Here is a 20,937-nt window from a genome sequence, read left to right as displayed (position 1 = left end):
GTTGATTTGCTTCACAAAAATTCTTCAAGGCAGTATACCAGTATGGTCACAGTCTAAGGATAAAAGATAAATATTATTTATGAAAACTTTTAAAAGATTGTTGCCTTTTCTTGATATTTCATGTACACACATATCTGTTAATATATATACAAATAAATAAATAAAACATGATAGGTAGTTTCACAATGGTGATCAGAATCATGTAGATTTGAATTGGTTGTGGTAGTAAAGGCCAGGTTGGTCCACAGTACTCGTGGTGGTAAAAAACAGTTGTTCCATGTTGGTTGTTGTAAAAGCCAGTTAGATCCATGTTAGTAGTGGTGTTAAAAGTCAAGCCAGGTAAGTCCATGTTGGATATGGTGGTAAAAGAAGAGTAGGTCTATGTTGGTCATGATAGTAAAAGCAAGGTAGATCCAGGAAGGTCTATGTTGGTGGTCGTGACAGCAAAAGTTAGGCATGTTGGTTATGGTTTATGTTAGTGGAGGTAAAATCAGGTAAATCCATAGAGGTAGTTGTATAAGCCAGGTAGATCCATTGTATTGAAGATGGTAGTTAGTGGTAAAAACTTCCACCATCTTTACAGTATACCTACATAACTTTTAATATTACTGCAAAAAACAAATTAAGAAAGTGGTAGCAGAAAACATTAGGTAGATCCTTAGTAGTAGAAGATAAGAACACAGTAGGTTTATGATTGATATAGGTAGTTGTTGTTGTTGTTGGCACTCCGTCGAGGGTTCCAGTTGATCCGATCAACGGAACAGCCTGCTCGTGAAATTAACGTGCAAGTGGCTGAGCACTCCACAGACACATGTACCTTTAACGTAGTTCTCGGGGATATTCAGTGTGACACAGCATGACAAGGCTGACCTTTTGAATTACAGGCACAACAGAAACAGGAAGTAAGAATGAGAGAAAGCTGTGGTGAAAGAGTACAGCAGGGTTCACCACCATCCCTTGCTGGAGCCTCGTGGAGCTTTAGGTGTTTTCGCTCAATAAACACTCACAACGCCCGATCTGGGAATCGAAACCGCAATCCTGTGACCGCAAGCCAGCTGCCCTAACCACTGGGCCATTGCGCCTCCACTGATATAGGTAGATGTAAGAAGTAAATATGAGGTTTGAGAGAAGTGATCAGTAACTTACCATCAATAATATCAAGTTTTACTTTCTGCAGTTCCCTTCTCATTTCTGCAACAATCTCCTGCTTCAGCAATTCAAAATCACCGGATGTGTTGCCCCCACCATTAGATACAGTGATAATTTCTTGACCAGTCAAGGAAAGCTTTTGTCTGAAAAACAGAAACAAACAGATTTTTGTTTTTAAAAATAATATTTTTGTGCTGGAGTTTGGACAGCCTTAATGTCATAAAAGCTTCCCTCTGTTTACACATACTCTGGTTTACATAATGATATCTGACAATATGTAAATGAAAATCTTAAGCACAATGTCTATCTCTTCTGCTAATATAATAATCTACACTCAATTGTACTTAAACTTTTAACATTTAAGCCAGCCAGATCTGGCCAAAATATTCTACTTATTTTATTGGTCAAACAGGTCAGATCCAACCTCTCACACCTACCCTACAATGTCACCCTAAAAATAAACAGTCATATCCTTGGAATCTCAAAGCTATGAGATAATGCTTGATTAATTCAAAACAATCTAATTAAATAAGCATTACATTTGACAGAGTGATCGGAATGCTAAAGGGTTAAAGTGTATATCAATTTTAGCTAAACTTGTAAATCCTTCCATTATTATAACTGCCAAACACTAAGTGGAACACTTCCATAGAATAGACTCATAGTAGCCAAACTTATTTACAATAATTTAGGAGTCTAGTAATAAGGCATTAAATCTTCTCTACACCATTTCTATCATTTTTTCTATTGGAGTTTTAGAATGTGTTTCAATTAATGTTTTATGGTTTTCTTTTCCAATTTTTTTTTTCTGAAATACCTTTAAATAAATATGAACTATATTGTTCTATTTCAGTTAATAATCAGTTATTCACAATTGACAGTTCTGTAAACTATTTAGTCCTTCTCCAGAAGTGCAACCTTGTGGAATTCTCTCTCTGCCCATGTGTCTTGTTCAATCACTACATTGTAATAATTAACACCAAATAACAACTATATTAACCTTACTATTGTCTCAACAAGTATGGTTAAACAGACTCATTAACAAAAGGACTTATGTTTTATTTGTACTTTTACTTAAAGCAATCTGTTAATAGGTGACAATTTCAAATAACTTCAATTGGACCGATAGAAGTTGCCATATTTCTATGCTCTCATGGAGCTTCAGTAAATGAAGTGAAAATATGGCTGAATTAAAACTGGGACACAGTCAGTTTATTAGCAACTTACCTCCCATGCATGCTGTTTGCCTTCAAAAAATATAATACAGTGTAGTACAACACTGCAATATATGGGGTGCAGTTATGCAGAAATAAAATCCACAACAGTCTTGTTGCAAAAGAAAATTTTTAAAATTTTATTTTATGTACTAAATGTAGTTAAACAAACCTCATGTTTTCATATATATTTTTTTATCAGTTCTTAAGAGAACATGAAAAAAAAATCTAAAAAGGCTTGTCCAACTGTTAAATGCAATTAGTACATAATATAATTATTTTCCCTCATTCCCAAGAGATTAGAGCCGTGGACTCTTTATCCATAGAGCTATACTTCATGCTATAAATACAAGAAGTAAATATTCTATAACCCATTGGGTCATAACAGAAACCAGTCTCTATATAGTAACTACCCCTTCCTCACCAAATACTGAAATGGTTTCTGTTAGCCTCCTCAGGCTCATAAAGAGCTTGGGCCATTGGAATAAGGTCTGTGATTCAAGATATGATTTTCAAGTCATCTGCTGATATAGGATTCATTGTTTGTGCACATCATTTGATCCTTATCTTATGTACAATTCCCAGTCATACAGATGGCATACAGGAACATATTGTAAACTCATTTATTACAACATATGTAATATCATCTCCTACAGCATCTACAAACTGACCATAAATTAACACATTCAGATTTTGCAAATCTTTGCCATTAATACTGGTTTTCACCCTGATCAGTGCCAGTCAGACCGTCATTATAAAAACATCAGTTTGTGCAGTAAGCTGACTGGATTCATTCCTTCATTTGTACTATCCTCTCTTTTGGGAGTTTTAATTGGTCTCTAGCAGAAACAGGAATAGTGGTAGTATTTCATCTATAAAGAAATCTCACTCACAAATACATTATTCCAATGAACAAGATCTCCAAGTCTGTTTTTTTGTGAAGAACATAACTACATATCTATTAGGTACAACTAGTAGTGTCAATCCATTAAGCAATATCCAATTTTACAAAGATTAAAATAGATAAATAAATTTAAAAAATGATGTTTGGAGAACGTAGAATACTGAAAGCTTTAAACTGTCTGATGTCAATAATTAAACTATGACTTGTAAATGTGTAAAATGAAATCAGTCAAAAGAAAATTGATGATAGAAGAATATAATAAATAATAATAATAAATGATTAAATTTTAGTTGGAATCTTAGATACATGCTTTAGAAAAGATTTTTCTTTGACACAAAGTTAATTTTATAGTGAGAGGTGTTGACTGAGTACATCTCCCAGCATATTGGTTTCAAGAAGGATTTGAACTGGGAATAATGAAGCACCAAATTACATATAAGGCATCTCAGTCAGTTATTTACTAAGTGCATATTTTCACAGTTGTGATGCTGCCACTATCATTATCAATAATAATAGTTTCTTACATAGACATTAGGTCATACAGTTACAGGGATAGAACAGTTGATTACATTGATCTCAGTTTGGTGGGATTTGAACTCAGAATGTATAGGCATGCAATTACATATTGCAAGGTATTTTGTCTACTGCTCTACTGATTCTGCTAATGCAGTGCCTTGATCATTATTACTGGTAATAAAACCACTCAATGTTGTAATACATGTGATTTAACCATATCTAAACTGTATAAACTATCCTTGCTTGAAAGTACAATGAAGTCTATGAATCACTGATAAGTAATCAAACAGGAGCATATCTAGAGTTATCTCCCAGACTTTGCTGTGTAACTACTACTTATTAACATTCAATGCTCTCTGCATTAAATATGTTAACTCTTGCTTAGCTATTATCTTTGGTTTACTTGATGACTTCACATAAATGATAATTTTCTCCAGCACACTATGCTGCAGTAGCCTCTTGAGATCTCCCTTGTGAAATTCAAAATCCCAAGATCAACTCTCACTAATTCTTGCCATCTTTTCCTCAGGTTCCTTTTACTTTTATAGCTTGGCACTTCTTCGCCCAACTATCACCTTCCATACACATCTCGTGTCCATACCAGTGCAGTCTCCTCTCTTTCTCGCTACATCTGATTCTTCTTAGATTCAGTCCATTTGTGCACTGTCATTCAAACACACTAAACAGTACCCATCCAGCAAAGCTTGGTTACCTCATTTCATTCCAGCCTTCATACATCACCCACATTCAATGCTCATGTTTTCACTACCATGCAACAATGCACTTTGTATGCAAGCATCATACAATCTGCCTTTCGGTCAGAGAGATAATACGTTTGTTAACAGTAGAAGCACAGTAACCTAAACTTTTACAATTTCCTTCCAAGCTAACCACAGCTAACTATTCTGGTGCATCTGCTAACTATAAAGCTTTCTTTCTCTATCAACCTGCTCATAGGCCCAAGTTTAAACTATAAGGGAGTAAAATTATTAGTTTCATAAAAGGGATAAATGGCTTCAATGAGAAATTAAAACCAAACTTCAAATTTTGTATGCAATTGAGGCTTATCAAGAAATTATGGCATAGCATAATTATGCTATGCCATAATTTCTTGTGTGTAAGTATGTTTGAATCACTTTGTCTTTATATTGTGTGACAGTTGTAAAATGAGTGTCTTTGTGATATAGGCAGTGTCATTTGTTTGCAGTTTTCTATGAAATCATGTCCAGCTATTATGCTGTTCATGATAATAGTAGTTAGGTAGTCAGGAATTTCAAAGAGGCAGGATGAAAAGAAATATATAGATTATTCATTATTAGGCAACAGGCTTGAGATAGAATAGAAAGGTGTGGGATTGAAGAGATTCAAGGATTCAAGAGAGATGAAGAGATTTTGATACGAGAAATAAGCTATTTTCTATAATCTTCATGGGAAGAAATTAGTGCTATTATAAAGATACTCATGAACTACACTCTTACTAAAAGCATTCATTTGAAATTCCCTCATCTGCATTATAACCTCCTCCAAATATTAGTTTCAAACTTTGGCACTAAGCCAGAAATTTTGAGGACAGGAGTATGTTGATTACATCAAACCCAGTGTTCAACTAGTACTTATTTTACCAACACTGAAAGGATGAAAGGCAAAGTCAACCTTGGTGGAACTTGAACTCAGAACATAAAGATGGATGAAATTCCACCAGCTATATTGTCCAGTGTGCTAACGATTCTGCCAGCTTACTGCTATTACCCTCCCTTCAAATATCAACTGACAAATTCCTTCTGTGGCATTACATTCCAGCCTTTTGTATTTACTACTTAGTGGTAGAAAGAGAATGCTTCTCTTCTGAACAAACTTCCAACATTTCAAATTGAATGTGAAATTCACATGCATTACCCAGCTTTTGAAAGTCTATGAAGTTATTGGTATGAACACTCAAAAAATTAATAAATAAAAGTAATAAACTTAAAACTCCCAATATAACTTAATTTTCTAAGGGAAATTGTAAACACTTATTTCTATTATTCCTTTATATCTCCTCAGTACTTTACAGGAGGATTAGACGAGATGATGAAGCAAGGGTAAGATTCTAGTAAACCATTAAAGGAATGAAGTGGAGGGAAATGAGTTCACAAAACTTACGGTACTGGAACAACAGGGTTGATCCTTCATAACAAAAATAAAAATAACATTTTGTATGTAAAAAAATTTGGAACACAGAAGAAATTAAATTTTTATTATTATAAATGCTTCTATCAGGACTTTAAGCTGCACTCATTTGTTGAATCCTGGTTTGAGCGAAGATGGGGTGACAAAAAGAATACCTTTTATGTAATTACTTCCAAATTGAAGTAAATGCATGTTGTTTAAGACTTGAAAAAAAGACCAAGCAGAGCCCACGTCCACATCTGAAAAACGGTTGCCTACTATACAGTTCTGGAAACTCCTGTTTTGTCACTGGATGATAAAACTAATATTCCACATCTCTATTCAATCTTTGTGCCCTGAAGAAGCCACATAAGTTTATTTGAAAGAGCCAACTACTGAGTCACAACAAATATACAAGGACATCACTTTGATAAAGGCTGTTCTCAATGCAATATACATCCAGTAGTCTTAAAATTTAGGCCAACAGCAATCTAATATTATTAGTGTCAATTTGTATTCTTTAAATTCTGGTTAGTTCCAGTTCAAGGAAGAGGAAAATGACTACCTTCAAATACAACCTTATTTCAACTTCTCAGTTACAGAGAGGTTATCATTAAAAAAAAAAGCAGCAGTTTAACTGTTAAAAAAAAATGGGATCCAAGAATAAATAGCAATTATCTATATAGGCTGAATTATCCATGTGAATTCTGCTGTGGCAAATATGTGAGTATAAGTGTAAAAGTCTTAAATCAAAATGAAACACAATATCCAGCAACAAACCTTTGTGTAACTTTTGGTGATTCTGAGCCATTCTGAGCTTGGTTAAATTTGTTCCCATTACCATTGGTTGTAGTCTTGTCCCTACTCTTTTTAACTTCAGGAGAAGATGAGCTGCTGTCTGCTTCCTAGAATGGGAAATAACACATTACAGTTTGAAATGACAGAGTATTATTCATAAAAACAAAGTACTTTCTAAAATCATTTTAAAAGCAGTAACTTCTACTAGAAATAGTTTAAGTCATTTGGTAAAAGGGTAAAAAACCTCTTTGGTCATAAATTGCACCTAGAAAGTTACCCTCTGCGACACATGTTTGGGCAAGGTTGTTTATGGAAGACCAACAGTCGCCCATGCATGCCAGCCTCCCCTCTCCATGCAACCAATGTTATTCAAGGGAAAGGTAAAGGTCAATACAGCTTGGCACCAGTAACATTGCAATTCATTTGTACAGATGAGTGAACTGGAACAACATGAAATAAAGCGTCTTTCTCAAGAACACAACACACAGCTCAGTTCAGGAATTGAACTCATTACCTCATGATTGTGAGCCCGACGCTCTAACCACTGAGCCATGTGGCACAATAGATCACCTTAAGTTAGTTAGCTAAACAAGGTTTATACTTTTCCAAGCTATAATAATAAAAAAAATTTTAATTAGTGTAATAAAATTAACAAAATATTTGTTAATTTCTACAATAGCAAACTGTAAAAAGGAGGTGAGGTATGAAGAAACATGCTTAAACAATTCATATAAAATAATCTTTTCATGAATCCACAAGTTTCTTAAAGAACATTTTTTTGAAATTTAATTTCTGTAGGTCTAAAGGAAGGGACTGTGCCTATGGCCTTCAAAGACCACTAAGTTCAACTTATAATGTCCCTCCTGAACATTTGTAAGTTGATGGCCAAAGGGAAGACATAAACAAGGATGTTCCAGAGGCTCAACAATCTGCAGAGGAAGGCCTGAGCTTACTGGTTAAGGCTGACCCCAAGGTTGGTAGTGATGGGTAATAAGTGAATTAGGAATGCTTCAGTGGAGGTGGTAAGAGACTGTTGTAATAGCGGTAGAAAAGGTGAAGAGAGGAGACAACACATCTGTTGACCAGAGGTTAGAGTGTACTGGTGAGTGACTTCATGCTTAATCAGTTGAGCAGCCTTTTATTTTTGCTTTTCTTGCTCTGTTCTTTTTGAAGACTGTCTAAAACTACATTACCCAATGTATTCCTCCTTTCTGAAGATAGTTAAGCTGTAATTTGAGGGAGATTTGGTTGCTATTTCCTGCAGTCACAACTTACTACCTTCAAAAGAGAGGCACACACTGGGTAATGTAGCTCTATATATGTAAAAGCCACTTGACTGATTGATATCATAATACTTCCCAACGTACTTCAACTTCTGGTCCATTAATGTACTGTCTCCTCTCTCAGCCTTTTCTACCAAGATTAGCAATTCCTGTTTTTTGAAGATGGTTAGTCTTGTGCTATTTCCACTCCAGCACTCTTAACTCACTCATCCTCAGAACATTGTGTTATATCAGGGTGGGTTAAACCTCTTTTAGTCTAGATAACAGTCTACTACATGCAGCTACTCAAGGACTGGTATGTTATTTTCCAACTATAATAGAAACAACAAAATACCTGAAATGGAATATGAACTTGCAACTAAAGAGTTGATTCTTAAATTTATTTACAATCACAATGTAAATAAGTAAAATTTGCAGAACTATAAAATCCATTCAACTGTAGCTGCATAGTTTTGTTCCTTATTCCCATGCTTAAAATGTCAAGAAATAAACCAATGTGATCTTATTTACATTACCCATCCTTTGCTATTTTGGAACAAGTCAATCCCCAGTGTTGATATGTTTTAGATCACTGTCGGTGTCTTTGGAAGACCCACTCCACCACCAAATTGAAGTGCCATCCATCATAATGTGTTAAGATATACTATAGGTTGGTAGGTTAGAAAGTTGTTCCATAAATTCTTGAAGCAAACTAAACTGTCTAACTACAAACTGTCTAGTTAGTTCATCCAACGTAACAAAAGTAGTGAACTGTAACAAAGGTTTCTGCTATCTACAACTGCAGAAGATAAAATCCTAGAACACCCAATCTAATTATGCTAGCATGCAGAAATGTTGATGATAATGTTGTTGATGACAACAATCACTGTTCATATTGTTAAATTGGATTGGATTGCCTATGTTCAGTCCAATGCAGGATGAAGGCCTCAGTATGTTCACTCCATGAGTTTGAGCTTGAGATCATACTAGTTTGATAAGCCTTCTCTGCCACACTGGCTCAATATGGCTTGGCAGAAGGTTCATATTGTTAATCAACCAAAATTAATTGAACTCAAGTTGAGTGGTGGTATGGCGGATAATGGTATGGAAAAGGAAAGAAAAAAGTTACAAAATACGCAAATCAAATATTTTCTTTTTCTACATAAGATTTCCCAGAAAAGCAAATCTCATGTAGGTAAAACCAAAATACTTTAAGTACTCTTACTTTGCAGTGAGTGACAGTTAAGCTTAAGAATAGGGTATACTTTCTAGGCTTGGTTTATGAGAGTGGAAACTATATGAATCTACTTGTGACATTTCCAACACAAACCGTTCTGTGTATTGACTATCTATCATTTTTCACTAGAAATATTTTGATTTAGTCTTTTGTACAGAACTAAAATGTACATTCTATCATACTGAGTTGTGCTACTTGACATGATTTTTACCTGTGAGGAGTTCTCAGTCTTGGCACGTCTTGCAGCCAGTTTCCGCTGCATCTCACTCATCATGTTCTCAGCTCCAGGTATTAGTGGCCTAGCCAGTGAATTCATCCCTGCCTGGGCAGCATTGCCTGCACCATCAGCACCTGCAGCAGCAGCAGCAGAAGCAGCCCCATCATCAGGCTGGAATATATAAATTCAGAATGGAGATGAAATATGTAGAGTATTATATATATAAAGAAAAATAATCAAGGATTAGTTTGACAAGATAATTTGAGAAATATATATTTATTAATGGTTAAAATAAATGACAATTTTCAAGTGTCTACTAATTCATCTATTCTATTATACAAACAAGCAAAATATAACTTTACAAAAACAAACATTTCAAACTAAAATAAACTGTTGCTTAATATCAAACAATATTACTTTAGGAGGAAAGTAGCTAGTTTTAAAATCTCTAAGGAGCAAAGTAGCTACTTCTAAAATCTCTAAATGAGATATAAGTAGTAACAATACTAGATGGTAACTTGTTTAGAAATTTTAGAACTAGCTACTTTGCTTGTTACGAGATCAGTGGCTGTCTGCCACTTCTCTGTTTATATATTATGAGTAGGTATGATTGACTGCCATCTCTAACAGGCAAGTGTCCAGTACCAATGAAGGGTGAAGACCCAGAAACCATGATCTACTGGTCTTACCAAGCTGGAGGGGAATGATTTGCTCCCTTACTCACAATATATCGGACACAGGCTGTGTGTTGTTAACCAGCTGGAAAAGATGTTTCCTTGGGGTTAAAATGTAGTGACATTGTTCTTTATAGAACAGCCATGTTATAGTGGTTAAAAAAAAAAAAAAATGTTACTGAATATTACTTTATTTTATCAAAATTATGATAAAGTTAATCCGCAAATGTCTAGAGGATTATTGCTTAACTTTATATTATTTTTCAAAGACAGGAAATTTTCTCTCAGAATATTTGGTGCTTATTCTAGACTTGTAGTATGTTGGGAAAGAATTTCCTGTCAGAATCCTAAACTAACTGTAGCAGACTAAAAATTTTCAAGAATTGTCAAGCAAATAAATTTCAATTCAGTGACATGACTATTTAAAGCAATTCCTCTTTTGCCTTGGTAATCAATCGAGCAGTAAAATCTAAGGCAGTAAGAATGGAACACTCTTCTGCAGGACACAATAACAATTATCAATTTGGTATCAGAAACTAGGCAAGTTACTCTCATTATCCTGAAATGATCCTTGCATAACTTTGCTTCAGCAATTTTTAGTTTCCTTTCCATCTCTTGCACAGAAATAGGTCTTTTTATATGCCTAGATATACAAAGACATTCTCATAATAGAACCACTATAGCAAGAAGTGACCCAGAAAGAGCTAAGTTCCTTGCATATGGCTGGCTACAGCACAGAACTGATGATAGGATTATGAGAGCAGGAAACACAGACTCTGTGAAGTTGTTAAGAAGATAGTGCATCAGTTGACCTGTTTATCACCAAAATCATGTGTTAGCAATGTAATCTAGAATAAACGACAGCAATAACTTGGTTTTATGAAGAGTAGCAAGGTAAGTCACAAATAAACAAAGATTGCTATCTGATTTCAGTACAGGGTTGAAGCTATTTAACATCCTTTACTAATGTTGATCAGAAAGGTGTGACTGTAACACTTCAGCATTTCTTGAAAAGTCAGGTTTCATATGAGCTTGGAGCAAGTGGGGAGAAACTGTTCTGTATAATCCTCACAGAACAAACATTATAGGAAGCTCTATCCAGAAGATGTATGCCAATGAAGATAAGAGATTTCAGGCTTAAGAAGTATTTTTTTCTGAAACAGTCATCTAATCAGCAATAAAACAATATTAGAGTTGAGGTAATATCAGAGCTCTAAAATGGTTCAATTTATGCCAAGCTCAACTTCTTTTGGCCAATTAAAAAATACACACGAAAGATAATTTAATATAACTGCTTTCTTAGCTACAAGTTCCTTAGCACCATGTAGATTTGCAACAAACTTATTAAATTATTATTATATAAAGACCCCCTTCAGTCATAAATGACCATGGGATTGCACCTAGAAAGTTACCCTCCAAGGCACAAGTCTGGGCAAGGTTGTTTATGGAAGACCAACAGTTGCCTATGCATACCAACCTTCCCTCTCCACACCACCAGTGATATCCAAGGGAAAGGCAGAGGCTGATAGAACTTGGCACCAGTGATGTTGCAACTCATTTCTACAGCTGAGTGAACCGGAGCAACGTGAAAATGTGAAACTAAGTGTTTTGCTCAAGAACACACAACCCGGTCTGGGAACCGAACTCAGTACCTCATGGTTGTGAGCCTGATGCTCTAACCACTGAGCTAGGCACTGTCTATTATTATATAATGATAGGATTACTATTATATAATAATTGGAGGATAGTAAAGTGATAGACAATAGAGCGCCAAACAAAATGCTTCGGGGCATACAGTTTCAACATTTTACATTCTGAGATCAAATCTTTCTAGATTCAACTTTGCTTTTCATATACCTGGAAGTGATAAGTTAACTAAATTGTTCCCAACTTTTCCCAAATCTGTTGCCCTTTAGCAATGTCAGAGATCACAGAGGTCAGAACTGGGATCAACAATGAGTATTCTCATAACAGAGTTTATGAGCTTCCAGTCTGAAGTGAGTTTGCAATTTCACTGCTAAAACCTTTTGTATTGACAAATATGAAAACTATCTTTTATTTCCAGTCTTCTCTATAAAATGAAAACTTTATGCATATTTAGGAAATCAATATTATATTTACAAAAAACAAACAAGAAAACAATAAAAAACAAAACATTATTACTATTATTATTATTAAGGGCTGCAGATAGCTGAAATAGTAGAATGATAGATTAAATGTCTTCCTGTATTCAGTCATGTTCTTTTAAGTTCTGAGTTCAAAATGCCAGCAAGGTTACGATAAATAAAATATGAACCAGCCAAATACTGAGATTTATTATATTAACTGTTACTGCACCACTAAAAATTTGTGGCTGTATACCTGTATTAAAAAACATGGTTACTACAATAAAATTATTATTCTAACAACTACAGAGATAGTGAAATTAGTACAGTTGGAGATACCCCAGACAAAGCAATCTGGTTTGGTGCCCAACTATTCTAAGCTTAATTCACATTGAGACTGACTCTACTGTTAACACTCCTTCCAAGTTTGATAAAAGTATCAGTTTTATATATTATAGTTCAATCAACTATATTTTGCCATCTATGCATAAATAAAAACTAATACTACTAACTACTACATGAATGAGTTTGTGCAACAGATTGGAAGACTGACAAGTTATTGTGCTTGATTCTGTGTCAAGTTTGAATAAAGACAGTTATTTGTGCATCTGAGAGTTATTTTGCTGAAAAGTACACCTATTTAAAAAAATTATCATTATTATTACTATTATTATTAACTATGCTTATTGCTATAGTAATCAAGCTCATTCTACTTCACACAGGGTATTCATGCCTTTTCAAATTTATTAGCAATGCAACTTTTCATTTTACCTCCTCTAAATGTTAAGCTTCTTTGCTATGTAAAAGAATTTTTGTAATCATTTATTAAAAAAATAACTAGGAAAGACAGAGAAAAGTTCAGTCCAAACAGTATGCAGTATCTACTTCAGCTTGCCATATTTCTAATATGACTGTAGTCAACTATGTTGTTTCTTCCAGCCTTTAACTTTTGCCTGCCCACAGCATTTTCATAAAATTTTCTGAATGCTTGTTTTTATACTTTCAGTTAGCCCTTATTTCACATGTTCTGAGTAATAAAAAGCTCTCCTTCCATACATCCCAAGTTACTCTGACAGTTGAAACAAATTGAGCATGTGTATCATATATGATGCATGGATGCCAGGGAAATATGTCCTGTGTGTCACATGTGATACAATAGACAGGCAAAGGGTTAAGATTTTAAAAATAAGCAACAGTTATATACATAGGTCAATACATTCAATTATATAGTCATTCTCCTTTATAAAAAAGGACATATGTCTTGACAATAAAAAAAACCCCATTTAATCACTATTATCGGCTAGAAATTCTCATGAAAATTAACCAGCATTAATTAGACTACATGGAACCAACTTGTTTAGTAATATTGGAAAATTAAATAGCTATTTTTATAGAATATCTGGAAATTAGAATTAATCTAAGGTATCTCATTTTGTTCATAAAACAACAACAAATAAGTAAAAAAAAGTAATATATGGCAAATAAAAGAATATCCTTAATCATATATGTCAATATTGTGATAAGATATTGCTTTCACATGACAAAACATGAAACTAAAATAAAAAAGACCTAAAGTATAAATACAATAAAACATTAAAAAAACCCTTTTATATCAGTGATTTACCTTTTTTTTAAAACAAGAGTTTTTAAAAAAATTAGATATTTTAGGACAAAAGTATGTATAAGTAGAAGAATAATTTCCTATGATATAAAATTACTGAAGAATTCAGTTGATGTACTTTCACTACACAATACATCCAGCTTGCTATTGTTTGGCAGTAGAGAGCGAAGCTGGCATGAAGCCAAGCAGCTGGGAGAATTTGGCCCATTTATAGTGCTAGTTGAGAGAAGCTGTTAAAGATAAACTTCAAGTGCAAGATAACAGCTGATTTTGCTTCTTGTGAAATGTTCAACAATGATGGACTGAATACCGACAATTGAAGATGAGCCAAGTAGGAACATTATGATAAATAACGAGTAAAAGAAAAAAGAAATAAAACACTAAATTAATTTTGGCTTTGAACAAATAATAAAGCTAGTTCATATAGTAAATATGAGATCCATAATGAGACAATATGTAATATTACTATAGATTATTTAAAGATCATAAATATCTTTATATACAAAATTCTCATTCAACATTAGAATAAGAATGAAATTTCCTATTACGAGTGGCTGTGAATGGATGCATATTGTATTTGAGTAGATGAGCAACAGAGATAGTACATGAGTGGAAGAGCTACTGTGTGTGAGAGTGGAAGAGCTAGTGCATGTGGGAGCGGAAGAGCTAGTGTGCGAGGGAGTGGAAGAGCTAGCGCGTGTGGGAGCAGAAGAGCTAGTGCGATGGGGAGCGGAAGAGCTAATGTACGTGAGAGTGGAAGAGCTAGTGCGTGTGAGTGGAAGAGCTAGTGCGTGTGTGAGTGGAAGAGCTAGTGCACGTGAGAATGGAAGAGCTAGTGTGCGTGAGAGTGGAAGAGCTCGTGTGCGTGAGAGTGGAAGAGCTAGTGTGCGTGAGAGTGGAAGAGCTAGTGTGCGCGAGAGTGGAAGAGCTAGTGTGCGCGAGAGTGGAAGAGCTAGTGCACGTGAGAGTGGAAGAGCTAGTGCACGTGAGAGTGGAAAAGCTAGTGCGTGAGAGTGGAATAGCTAGTACATGTGAGTGAAAGAGGTAGTGTGTGTGTGAGAGTGGAAGAGCTAGTGTGTGTGAGAGTGGAAGAGCTAGTGTGCGTGAGAGTGGAAGAGCTAGTGTGTGTGAGAGTGGAGGATCTAGTGCGTGTGAGAGTGGAAGAGTTTGAGTGAGCTAGTGTGTAAGTAAGTAGAAAAACAAGTGGAAGTGCTAGTACATGAGTGAGTAGAAGAGTTAATGCATGATCGAGTGGAAGAGCTAGTGTGTGACTATTGGGAGTGAATGTGGAGAGTGAATCCAAGTGCATGGTGGATGAGTAAGCAAATATTATTTGAGCAAGATTTTCTATTACAAGGTTCCTGTGAATGTTGATAGCTACTAAAAATTGCTCACTCTGACTGACAGGCAAAGTATTCTGGAGCTGATACATAGTTTAGTCATTGAGAACCAGCTACCTCCCAGGAAGAATTTGAACCCCAAACTGAAAGCTAATGTGACATGTCACTAACAAAGTACTTGTTACCTATGAAAGTGATCTGTACTTCTTTTCACAGTTATGTGGATTGGCTCATGGAATATAAAACATCTTTGGCAGGGTGACAGAGCAGTGTCAGTAACAAGATATAGAGAGCCTTTTAAGTGATAAGTAGTCAAGAATGACAAGATGGCTCATTTGCTATTCTATAAAACATAAGAATTAAATGCACTAAGAATTACTGAAAAGAAATAATTTTAGTACTGTCTTTAAATAAATACAGCTGGGTTAATAGAGAAAATTATTTTTGATTTTCTATGAAACAAGAAATTGATCAGGTAATGACATATATAAAAAATAATCATTAAGTAGAAGAGCTGGTGTCTGAACAATTGAGTAACAGGAAGAAAGAGTATGTAGGCAAGTAATCTAAAGTTGGACATAAAAATTAAAAAAAAACAAAACAAACAGGGCATATTCAATGCGTAATTCTCCCTTTCTGCTACATTAGCAAAAGAAATATTTGACCCTATATTAAAACCAAGTGAAAACTAATGAAAAGTTTCTCGACTATTGTCAATATCTGAATGTATTTTGTACTACTAAATGGCTATAACCATTGACAACTGAAATAAATTAGGTTTCCATGTCAATATGCTTGAGAATATATTTCTATTTTATTTTACTTTTCCTACAATTGATAGCTTACTTAGCATATGCATACATCCAAATATAAAGACTGAACAAGAAAAAATTCTGACAAAAATTTTTTTTAAAGGTAGTTCCCTAGCATTGGCACTATCCGAAGAAAGAAATCTACAGAGTAAATAATTTATCCAAAAATATTTTCTAACTTTGATAGTTTTTGAGATGCCAGAATAGATAGTGAAGTAACTATACTGTAGAATAAGTGAAGCACTTAATTTCTTTGTGGAAGGATGTGTTGAATTAGAAGGAATAATTATAGTAAGAAATAAAAAGGTTTAAATCTTAAAGTACTCATCAAATATTGATAAAGTTAATCTATATCCACTTTAAATATATTAAAATGATTAAAATTGAACTTTCATAGTGTATGATTAACAAAAATTTAGTTCAAGAAGTAACTAAATTCTGAGAGAGAGAGAGAGAGAGTGTGTGTGTGTGTGTGTGTGTGTGTGTGTGTGTGTGTGTATGTGTATGTATATATATATATATATATATATATATATATATATATATATATATATATATATATATATATATATATAATAAATATTGATGATATCTCTCATATAATAATTAAAAATAAACAAAGATAATTGAAAGGGAACATTTAAGAACAAATTTGAGAAAAAGAATTAAAAAAAACTCAATAAAGAGTGCAATATTTCATATAAGATCCACAAGACTCATTGGTTAATTTCATCTGATTGACAAAACAAGCATTTCTTATGAAAAAGTGAAAAGAAAATCAAAATGCAGATTCACAACAACATGCAACCATGCCAAAACACTGATGCATGAATTTGTCTGAATTAAGTTGGCAAACATTAACCAAAAACTGGAGCCATAAGTAAATGACTTTCAAAGATTAGACACTGCAAATATTATTAAGAGAGAAACAAGAGAGCAATCAGAATAGTAGTTTTAGAAATAAGGGAGATAACCATTTCTGTGTATGAAGGTCTGGATTCAACTATAGTTAGTATGTTGCAATCAGTAAAATGGCATACCACACAAAATGTTAAAACTGAAGTACAGCCAGCAAAAAATGGTCTGTCAAAATAATTTTTTGTATTTTCTTGGCTCACAACCCACAAGCTTCACAAACCAAATGTAATGTTTTCCTTTAATCAAACAATTTTTTAAATTAGAAACAAACAACATTCTTCTTTCAAGAAGACAAATGCTTGTCTGAAGTTTGGTGCAAGCAACAAAAGCCAAAGAGCAAGGGAATGAATTTCACTAGAGAATAGAAAAAAATGTTAAGATAAACAACACTGAAGGAAACACCACCTTACTTGCTGTTTACTAAATTACTCTCAAGGCCAAGATTATTCTAGAGAGCTCAGACATTTATTCCTCTTGCCACATATATTAAAGCAGAGACTAAATGATTGAAACTGAGTGAAGGGAGAAAAGTTGGTTACAACATAAAGTCAATTAGTTACATGAGAGTTGAGAGGTCATGACAGATCCAACTGACTGCATGAAACTATATCTCTGACAGACAGTATAACTCTATAGAGATACCGACAACATAACTTAAAAACGTGACTGGATTACAACTACACTCGACTCTATATAGCAATCATCTGTATAACTAGCCAATAAGGGAAGCCTCTATGCACTTGTTCAAGCTGCTAGAAGTAGCCAAATTTACGCCTTACCCTCTTATAAAAAGGAAGAGCCCTTGGGATAATAAGGTCTTAGATATACTATATTCAAAGGAAAAAATGGACTATTCAGCTATGATTAAAGAGATTACAAACTTGGGTACTAACTGCAGTTGTATTAAGCTACAATGTATGATTGAGCAACCCTTCTTTTATGTATGTAAAAATTAAAGTCTTTAAGATTTTTCTCTTTGTTATCTTCTTTAATCAAGAGACAAATCAGTCATCTACTCAACTAATTAAACCTCCAAATAAAATATCCTAACATTGCGTTAATATTACTTAAGTGCTCCACTAACAAAAAGTTTGTTTTCATATTACGCTCCATAATGTATTTAAGAAATGTGAACATTTTCAAGAATAAGTATACAAATTTATGTGGTATTCACTAATGATGAAGTGTCAAGAGAGAACACAATACATATAACTAACGCATTACATATTAAGTATATCTAACTAGCGATTTCTTTTATCCTTACGATGTTTCATGCATAGCCAGTCTTACTAACAATATTTATCTACTATCTATGCGTTCTGAAGAACTTTTAAGTTGCTTGAGTATTTATCAGAACTCTAAAGATCATTATAAACAGCTATTTGAATTCTTCCACCACACAAACGTGTGTGTGTGTGTGTGTGTGTGTGTGTGTGTGTGTGTGTGTGCAATGAATATGTGAGTGAACATTGATGATTATGAACATCAGAAAAATGTATTCAATATGATATGTATCGGAATAAAATTTATTTGGAGTTGGAGCTTGACTAACATGACTGAGTTTTGCCTATCAGCATGTCAGGCTATGCATGTATATATTTATACAACCCAGGGGTGAACGAATCAAAAAGATATCACAAGTCTCCCTCAAGTAACTTACCCGTGCAACAGACTTTAACTTGGCTTTCTGGAGTGCTTCAGCAAGTCCCCCTCCTCCAGTCGGCATAGGTGCAGCTACGGCCGAGTTATTTGTTGGAAGAGGTGGTGGGGGAGGGGGTGGTGGTGGTGCTCCAACAGGTGGAGGCTGGGGTGCTACTGGCACAGTAGGAGCAGCTGGGGGCTTGGGTGGACCTGTCATTGCTGGAGGTGGCCCAGGTGGTGCAGGGGGCACCGGTGGTGCTACAGGCGGCTGAGACGAAGAAGATACCTGTTCCCTATTAAGAGTTCCACCAGAATTTGCCATCATCATAGACTGGGGTGAAGGATCCTTCATTCCTGTAAAGAGAAGTCAATAAATGTTATTACACTGAACATAAGAATGTGGCCTTTCATAATTTTTATGCTTCTGTCAACCAATCAAGTCTCAGCAGTACACTTAACACACTTATTTTTGCTGCAGATTATAATTTCAATGTTTTCTGGATTGATTAGTTAAGTGTCATAAGTTTAGCTTAAACACTCCCAGAGGTATTGCTGTGTTCTTGAGTGAAGCATGTGGCTTAAACTAAAGAAACTGGAAAATGAGAGAGAGAGAGAGAGAGGGAGCAAGAGAGGAGGAGCAAGAGAGAGGGAGAGAAAGAGAGAGAAACAAAAATCAAACTATAGATTGAAAAGGTAAAAGAAAAATGAGAATAACTTTATTTTTCCATCAAGGATCAGAAACAGGTTGTGGAATCAGTTTTTGGAAAACTTACTTCATATTTGGTGGTGCATCGATGTTTCACATATCCGAATTCCAGTCATAAATATTTCAGCTCTGAGGTTAAGTGAAATTAAAGCATCACCAACACCTTTACCATCAGGGATGTCAGAGGCTGTAGAGTGCTGGAAAAGCTGTCTTTTAATCTCACTTTTATTGTATTCAAACCTTAGTAGCCAATTAAGCATAGTATGTGCCAAGCACATACTATGGGTTATTCAGTTGATTGTATCTGTTGACCTTGTTAGGATTTGAACTAAAAAATGCGAGATCCCCATCACATGATAGTAAAAAAGTAGTTATATACTTGGCTTATTCAAATGACTGTACCCCTATATTAAAAATTAACCTGATGCTAAGTAAAATCATAATTTTCCATTTCTTCTCTTTCAAAGCACCAAGAATGAGATATACAAATTAAGTTTCTATATATAATTACATATTAGTCTTTAAGTTTAATAAAATAAATTCATTATTCATATCATTATTGCTCACAGGTATGGTGTCTGATTGGGTAATCTACTATATTTATGGCTTCTAGGCTATGAGTTCATATTCAGAAAGTATTGAGAAAAAACTTCTATACTTGCCCAAGATTTTAAGATTATTATTTAAGGTATCATACTTTGCTGAGAATGAACCATAATTAATTCATTTCTCAGCAAAGTTGAACACAATACATTGTGCCATGTCCTTATACAAGACATGTATAACTAAGTTTGCCCCAGTTTGCCTGACCAAGAAAAGCAAGTTCAACTCTTACTTCATTTACAGCTGGATGGCTAGGAATAGGAAAGACATTTTATTGTTATAACAATTGTTTCACCTCCAGCTGAAACCATTCCACTCTTAGAATGGAAAAAGCAAAAATAGTAAATGGATATAAAACTTACACCAATCAAAAAAAAAAAAAAAAGTACATTTGTTGAAAATGGATATTATATGTACATCTCACAAATCTAATACTTTCCTGAATTGCAAAGGAAATAGCAACTGCCATGGCAGGGCAAATTGAATGAAGTCAGAATTGTTTTCAGTTTGTGTCTGGAATAATTTCCACACCTGCAAACTAACAGTTACCATAATATACTAGAAGTGTCTGATATAGACACAGAAACTGATGAGTAAAAAGTTGTTAATATATTTACCAATATTATGAGTGGTACTTGTAGCAATACCACCAATTAAAAAATAAAAAACAAAACAAAATAATCCTGTATAAATAATAAATATCAGAAAAAATATTATCTCATAATTACTAATTTTGTATTACAAACTCAAGATATAGTTAAAGATAGAGTAACAGCTCTAGGTTCAAGATATGGTTACTTAAAGAACAATCTTAAATGATATTAAAGAAAGCCTTGTCATTTACATTATACTGGAATATTAATTTGTGTACTTTAAGAAAAATCATTAGCTCTACTTTTCAGTACTACTTCTAACATGTTGGCCTTCCATCATCAAACAGTTTGGGGGCATCGCACAAGAGTAAACTCTTCACAGAGTTTACTTGCTTTTGTTGTAGTGGAACTGTGACTGTATAACTGTCTACTGAGAGCAGCTTTCCCACTTGACTGCTGTCTTAATACTCCCAGCACCC

At 34.3% G+C, this 20,937-nt stretch overlaps 1 protein-coding gene across 4 annotated transcripts in view; it reads right to left on the bottom strand.

Annotated features, from left to right (window-relative positions):
- LOC106873169 (uncharacterized) overlaps nucleotides 1-20,937 on the bottom strand; it is a 204,373-nt gene that overhangs the window by 1,395 nt on the left and 182,041 nt on the right. For 2 of the 4 annotated variants that reach the window (XM_089359895.1, XM_089359893.1), the window contains 5 exons: nucleotides 18,576-18,910; nucleotides 9,440-9,616; nucleotides 6,712-6,836; nucleotides 5,926-5,949; nucleotides 1,147-1,292 (listed from right to left, as the gene is read on the bottom strand). In XM_089359895.1, coding sequence (XP_089216021.1) covers nucleotides 1,147-1,292; nucleotides 5,926-5,949; nucleotides 6,712-6,836; nucleotides 9,440-9,616; nucleotides 18,576-18,910 — 807 coding nt within the window. The remainder of the gene's footprint in view (nucleotides 1-1,146; nucleotides 1,293-5,925; nucleotides 5,950-6,711; nucleotides 6,837-9,439; nucleotides 9,617-18,575; nucleotides 18,911-20,937) is intronic. The other 2 variants (XM_089359896.1, XM_089359894.1) reach the window with 1 other exon arrangement.

This window comes from Octopus bimaculoides, chromosome 11 (assembly GCF_046866305.1).
Source record: "Octopus bimaculoides isolate indiv1 chromosome 11, ASM4686630v1, whole genome shotgun sequence".
Lineage (NCBI taxonomy): Eukaryota > Metazoa > Mollusca > Cephalopoda > Octopoda > Octopodidae > Octopus > Octopus bimaculoides.
The sequence above is the reverse complement of the archived record's forward strand: the minus strand, read 5'-3'. Positions and strand labels throughout refer to the sequence as shown.